This window comes from Hyposmocoma kahamanoa, unplaced genomic scaffold, assembly GCF_003589595.1.
Source record: "Hyposmocoma kahamanoa isolate Upper Pololo Valley unplaced genomic scaffold, ASM358959v1 63, whole genome shotgun sequence".
NCBI lineage: Eukaryota > Metazoa > Arthropoda > Insecta > Lepidoptera > Cosmopterigidae > Hyposmocoma > Hyposmocoma kahamanoa.
This window is the reverse complement of record NW_020653851.1, coordinates 58,784-65,529: the sequence shown is the minus strand read 5'-3', so window position 1 is coordinate 65,529 and position 6,746 is coordinate 58,784. Positions and strand designations below refer to the sequence as shown.

The 6,746-nt window shown below is 35.9% G+C and overlaps 1 protein-coding gene across 1 annotated transcript; it reads left to right on the top strand.

Annotated features, from left to right (window-relative positions):
• Positions 1–1,341: 1,341 nt before the first annotated feature.
• On the top strand, positions 1,342–2,583 carry LOC113230087. Its single transcript, XM_026463841.1, has one exon. The coding sequence runs from the start codon at positions 1,369–1,371 to the stop codon at positions 2,101–2,103; it is 735 nt and encodes a 244-aa protein (XP_026319626.1). The 5' UTR covers positions 1,342–1,368; the 3' UTR covers positions 2,104–2,583.
• The last annotated feature ends 4,163 nt before the right edge of the window (positions 2,584–6,746 follow it).

Genomic DNA, 6,746 nt, shown 5'->3' with positions numbered 1-6,746 from the left:
CCAGAGTCGTATTGCCTGAAGAGTAAACGAGTTAGAGACAAAACCAGTACGGTGAGGAGGAACAGATAAATTAAATTTATTATGTGAACGCTGATCACGGGCATTGTGCACACCAAAGTATTGAAACTTACATTTCAAATACTCTGGTGCACATGGGTCTTTGAGTACGGAATAAAGCGTGGAGAGGATTCTCAGATTCCGGCGCTGACGAATCGTGAGCCATAATTTTTATAATTGCTCTTGGCGTTGATTATAATTATATACAATAATAAATATATAATAAAATCGCTAAGAGTCTGTACTTTTAATATTTTAAAGTTAATGCCCTCTATGTTATTTATTACAAACTAACAATTCAAAAAGTATATCGATTTGTCATCGCTTCAACAACAGTTTACTGTTTTCACCAAATTCTTTTAATTGGAAATGAATGTTAAATCAACATTCCTGAAGTGTTGTTTAAATAGTTTTGCATTTCTTTTTATATTTTATATACTTCATATTTAGTGTGATATACCTAAATCAGATTTTCGAAATTCATTGCTTTTTATTTTTGTTACTTTATCCCAGGGTTGCCATCTACAATTTTAAATATCTACTAAAGATAATTTATCGGAATACCCCATTATGATAGAAATATAGAACAACCTACATTACTATCATAATATGTTGTGCCCACAAAAATACGTTTTTTTCTAACAAAACTGAGTGCATAGTTGCTTGGGCCAGAAGCTTGCAAAAAATGTTTACATTAGATGGCATAGAGATTTAAGTCTTAAGTCTTGACGTGCTCTTGACCCTGCACATTAGGCGTTTAGCGCTTTTTTCATTACAGTTTGCTGGGTCTTACAAGATTGAAATTCATAAAATTTAAAAGGTAAATTATAAACGTACTGATTGTCATTATAAAATATATTAATTGGGTAATGCTGTAAATTTAATTCGCAAAATGGGAAGAAGTTCCGGAAGTATTAACTCCTGGGACTTGCCAACCACGAAGTTAAATCCAAAACAGTAATCAAAATTATGAACTTGGTGGCACTTTGATTATTACGAAAATGTAGAGTTATTATTAATTTTGTCTTTAAATGATTATAATACAGTGTTAAAATGCTAGGACGTGATCGTTTTAGGAAAATATGATTTCTCAATTTCTAACAATAAATATTCTTTGTGTATTGCGTTTTAACTCGGTTTTGTTATTGACATAATATTCCTAGAAGCGTTGAGACGGTTATTCATTCTCGAACATCGATAGCGATAACCTATGGCCGGCTCGTCCGGGGATATAAATTGACGTGATGACCCGTCTCGTGTTAGTACTGTATCAGACAAGTTTACTGGTGCATCTAAGAACAGTGTTCCAAAATGTTTGTGTTTCTAGCGCTCCTGGCTGTTGTCAGCGCTGCTCCACACTATGGATACCACAGCGATGAAGAAGGCGGCTTATGGACGCAGCAGAATAGTGAAATGGACCTCTTCGGTGGACAAATGTTCGACGCTCGACAGTTCTGGAGAGAACTTGCAGACGAAATGCACAGAATGGACCAAATGTTGAACGAATTTTCCAAACATTTTCCGTCAACAACTTCAAACGAAGGCGTAGAAGATGACCAGTACGTCGTGACTATCACTCTAACAGGATTTGATGAGAAAGACATCGCTGTCAAGGCTAGAGAAGGGGTTCTTATGATTCAAGCTGTGCATAGCACAGAAGATGGCAATGAAAGAAATTATGTCGACCTTAGAACTTTGCCCACTTACGTAAATGTCAATGGAACTTGGACGTATAATAAGGGTGTCTTAAAGATAACTTTTCCATTGAAAGAGAAGCCAACAGAAGATGACGGTGTCACTGAGGAAGCAAAACCTACGACTGAAGCCACTACTGAAGAAGCTGAGAGGAGTCGGGAAGAAATGGAGCCAACGACTGGATATGAAAACGTGAACGTTGACGTCGGTGTTGAGAGAGGCGATACCGATAGAGAGCAGGAACTTCTTACTAACTCAATATATCCTTACAGACCAGTAGAAGCGACAACTTACTCCGTAGATCTCAAAAACGACGTAGAGTTCGTACCTATGAAGATAAATCGTAATTAATTATAATTTTATTTTTGGAAAGTATAATGATACTAAATGTAGCAATAAATTATTATTCTTCAGCAAATTGTTTCTATCTGGTCGCATACTCGAAGTTATTTGAGGTCTAATGATAACATCTTGACCTTTGCAGTTGTTTACAATACACTAATTACAAGTGGAGTTGAAGAGTTGATATGTATTTTCGTTGGTTAGAGCACATTTAACCTAATATAGTGTGTTTTCTCTCTAACAACAACGAGATTTGAATTAATTAAAACTTTACTTTAAAATCTATGTATTTGGTCGGAATTTCAATGCCATTTTGTTTAACATAAACCAAATAGTCGTGTTCCTGAAGTTTCCTTTGCGTTATGACGTGGGTGAGGTTTCACACAAAAAGTGCGTAAAAAGGTAACTGTAACGCATGGGCCTTATAGGTGGTCATAACGATGACCACCTCTAATGAAGTGGTTTGTCTGCTCGTTTTGCCTCCTACACAATTAAATTAAAAAATATAACACTTTATTAGATACCATGTTTTTTCCCCTATGATTTCAAGTGACGGGAGGAATAAATCGGACGTCTGGTGGTAAGCGACATGTCTGTCCGTTAACATTAAGATCTGAGGAAACGCTACCACTGCGCCCGTCATTCTGAAACATAAGTTGACAAGTCCCACATGCCTGTAAATCACCAGCATCCTTCTCTTCCAATCCGGAACCCAGTAATGCTCACTTTACCGCATGGCGGCAGAAATAGGTACCATGGCAGTGCTTTCCTGGACGAAGATTTTCATAAGGGGCTAAACTATGTACAATGTGGTAAGTGTAGAGAAAAAAAATTAATAGCTTGAACACAGTCTACGGTAGTCCACATTGCAGTGAATGTTTGTGTGTTTGTGTACATGACATTAGAACCATTCGTAATGTTAGTTAGTGCTCTTATCGAATGGAAATGCAAACATTGTACCATTGATTAACGGTAGTGTGTTGATTTGTTTGCCTTGCCGAACTGACTGCGCATATAACCTATCTGTCATTAAGCGGTTACGAGCTCTACTTTGTTTATCGGGTCAATTTCTACTGATCTATTTCCTGTGTCGGTTTTGTACACACATCAAAAAAGGTTTGCGATCACTTCGAAAAACTGAAATCTTTTTTGATACTGTAGATTATATTATGATTTTTTCTTCTTTTTAGATTCTTTATTTAAAAATAAATTAGAACATAAAACAATGACCCCGTTCAATTGTTTTTTCATATAAAAAGGCTTTCAGTCCTAGCTTACGCTCATTCAGAAATCTGATTTAGTCAATTATAAGCGATTCAAGATATTTTTCGCGGAAAGTTGTGATTGAAAAAATGCCAAGAGGATTATCAGAGGTTTTACGAGCTAGAATAGTAACTTTGAGGGAAGAAGGATACACCACGAGAGTAATAGCACGCAGACTTGCTATATCCCAATCCTGTGTCGTGGCTACGTTGCAGAGGTATCACGGAATGGGGAATTTAGCTGACCGACCCCGCAGCGGTCGCCCAACTGTTTTGACAGCTGCCCAAAAGCGCTATATTAGATTGCTGGCAGCCCGTGATCCAACAATCAACGCCACTAAAATAAAAGCAGAAGTCAGGGCCGCCTCTGGGCTTGTTATTGCCTTCGATTAGTTGTTTGACAATAACAAAAGAAAAATCTTACTGTATAAAAGTTGTTTGTGTATTTATTATTGGTTTATACCGCATTTTGTGTCGAATATTCCATGAACGGGGCCAATGCTCAGTTACTTCACAGCGTTCGTCAGCTGTCACTGCGTAGCAATACATTGTTTGTCAGGCTAGTGGTGCAGGTTTGCACCTAAGCATTAATAAGTAATGTATGTGTATGCGTCTGTTTTTTAACCGACTTCAAAAAAGGAGTAGGTTCTCAATTCGACTGTTTTTTTTGGATGTATGTTACGCGATAACTCCGGTATTTGTGAACCGATTTTCATGATTCTGTTTTTGTTGGAAAGAGAGTACCTCCATAGTGGTCCCATTTCATTTTGAAGAAAATCATCCACCTCTAAGGGTGGCTGATGGGGATGAATCCGGGTTTGCGTACTTTCCGGTAACCGATTTCAATAAAACTTCGCAAATAGATGTAATTCCCCGTACTTTTGAGGTCGGTTTTTTTAGTACTCTGTACTGAGTTTGTCTAAAATACTTTAGGAGTGTTATCTGTGATATTTGCCACGGACATATTGTTATGTTATGTACCTACAATAATATTTAATATGTTTTCAATTTTTTATATTGTGTAGTTGACGACAGCGACAATGTGCGAAGAATCTGTATAGGTTTGTACACATTATTTCGTTGTGTTAATTGTAAATTGAAAAGTGTAATAACAAATGAATAAATGAAAATTTGGAATCAACGACGAGTTGTGGAATTTTTAAGAGTATTTTTATTTTTATTTCTTTTTTAATATTCAGGACCTTCTTATATCCTTTACGTATCATACACGACAATAAATACAAGTTTGTAGACTTATATTAGGTTGTGCGGCGAGGTAGTTGGGATGTTATCTGGTTAGCGACGTCCAGTGAAACAGGAACAATTTTAGATAGTGTGTTTATTCGTTCACGGTGCAAATAGAAGGGAAGTAATAATTTAGTTATAATATACAGAATCTTATGCCTAATAATTTCCTTCAATATGCAATCCAAGGAGCTACTAAATGCGTCACGTTGCTTCGTCACATTGCAATGGATTAAACAATAAAAAAATATTGAAAAGGAACACATGTTTACAAATAAATTGAAAAGTTTCTCACTGTAACTCTGCTTTTATAATTTACAGAGGTTTTGGGTTTTCTTTAAATAAGTGTACTATTGACCTCCATCTCTCACATGATGGAAAGTGACTATAAGGTTAACGGTAGAGCATGCATACTTAAATAATGCATATTATTTATTTACCTTCGCCTTAAAAAGGCCCAAGATTATGAAAATAAGTAATATACTTAATGAAGTATGCCTTTACCAGGCTTATGTTGGAGTATGTAATAGTATCTTTTAACACGTTGTCTGCACCATATTATGCAATAATCTCCGACTGCCTCCTCACTGCTTCCGAGGCCCAACTTTTACCATGCTGGACTGCTACGCAGAGGTCCCGGGTTCGACTCTCGGGCCGGGAAAAATATTTGATGACCTACGTTTATTGCTCTTGTGAGTTTGGGTGCAATTTGTGGTTGTCTATGTGTGTGTCCATAGCACACAGGGTTTCCCTCGTGCGGAGTTATGAGTGTGTGCAATAAAAAAAATAATATCGATATGTATATAACTATGAATACCACTTAATATTATCGTAGTATTTGACGCTTTGTTTGTTTTAATCGCGTCAAAACCTATTGGCGCCCGAAATCGAAGGCAAAGGGTATTTACAACTAAATATTTGTAGATTGAGTTTTGTTCATATGTAATGGATATTATTACTTGCTTACGTATTTCGCCTTTCGATTAAATTGATTTGCTTGAAAATCACATTGAAATGAATCGATACAAACACATATATACACTTGAAGTAGTAAGTGAGCGTCCACAGGATTGCAAGGGGTACCTATTGTGTGCAGTGTGAGTGAATACAAATTGATATTCGGCAGAAAGCACGGTTAAAACCCGGGCAGGTTGATTGGGTTTTTTATTCAGTACCTGTCTATGGTTGATACATTATTATTATATATGTAACAGTTTTGAAAACAATCTGAAAAAAAAAAGGTATTCAAAAGTAAGGAAATAAAAAAAAAAATAAAGGTAAGGAAATAACCTGTCCAATTACCAGTATCGCGGATTTGTATCTCGTTTATGATTATGAAATACAAATTAAATGCTGAACAATTTCAATTTCAGGCACTCTTGTTCAAACAACTATAATCATAAAAATTAACACATGTACTATTTGATGTCAGTTTTTAAACGACTTCAAAAGTAGGAGGTTCTCAATTCAACTGTATGTTTTTTTGTACGTGTGTTACGCGATAACTCCGGTATTTGTGAACCGATTTTCATGATTCTCTTTTTGTTGGAAAGAGGCTACCTCCATAGTGGTCCCATTTAATTTTGAAGAAAATCATCCACCTCCAAGGGTTGCTGTTCACGCATGAAGATTCATTTTTATTAATAGCGCCTACATTTATTATGAAGAGCAATTATTTTAATGGTAGATTTTGCTATTCTCCAATTCAAGGCGCTTTTCTCTCTCAATATACTTTGAGTAGCGAGAACCGATTGTTATTATCTCCTGTGTTAAGTCCCGTATAGTGGCGAACTAGGGGATGAATCCGGGTTTCAATAAAACTTGGCAAATAGATGTAATTCCACTTGCACTTTTGAGGTCGGTTGTTTTAATACTCTGTACTGAGATTATTGAACACCGAGTATAGGCTTCAATACTATAATGCAAGTTGCATGCGATGATTCTCGTTGTGGAACTTGAATGTACTTGGAGACAATTTTTTTATTTATTTATTTAATCCAGGTCATATAATATAATATACATATACCTTAAGGACTAACATGCATACAATATAAAAAAAACACTACTTATATTAAATGACTACATACATACATAATACTTCACACCTTTTTCCATCCTATCCTATTATAAAACAACTGATTTTTC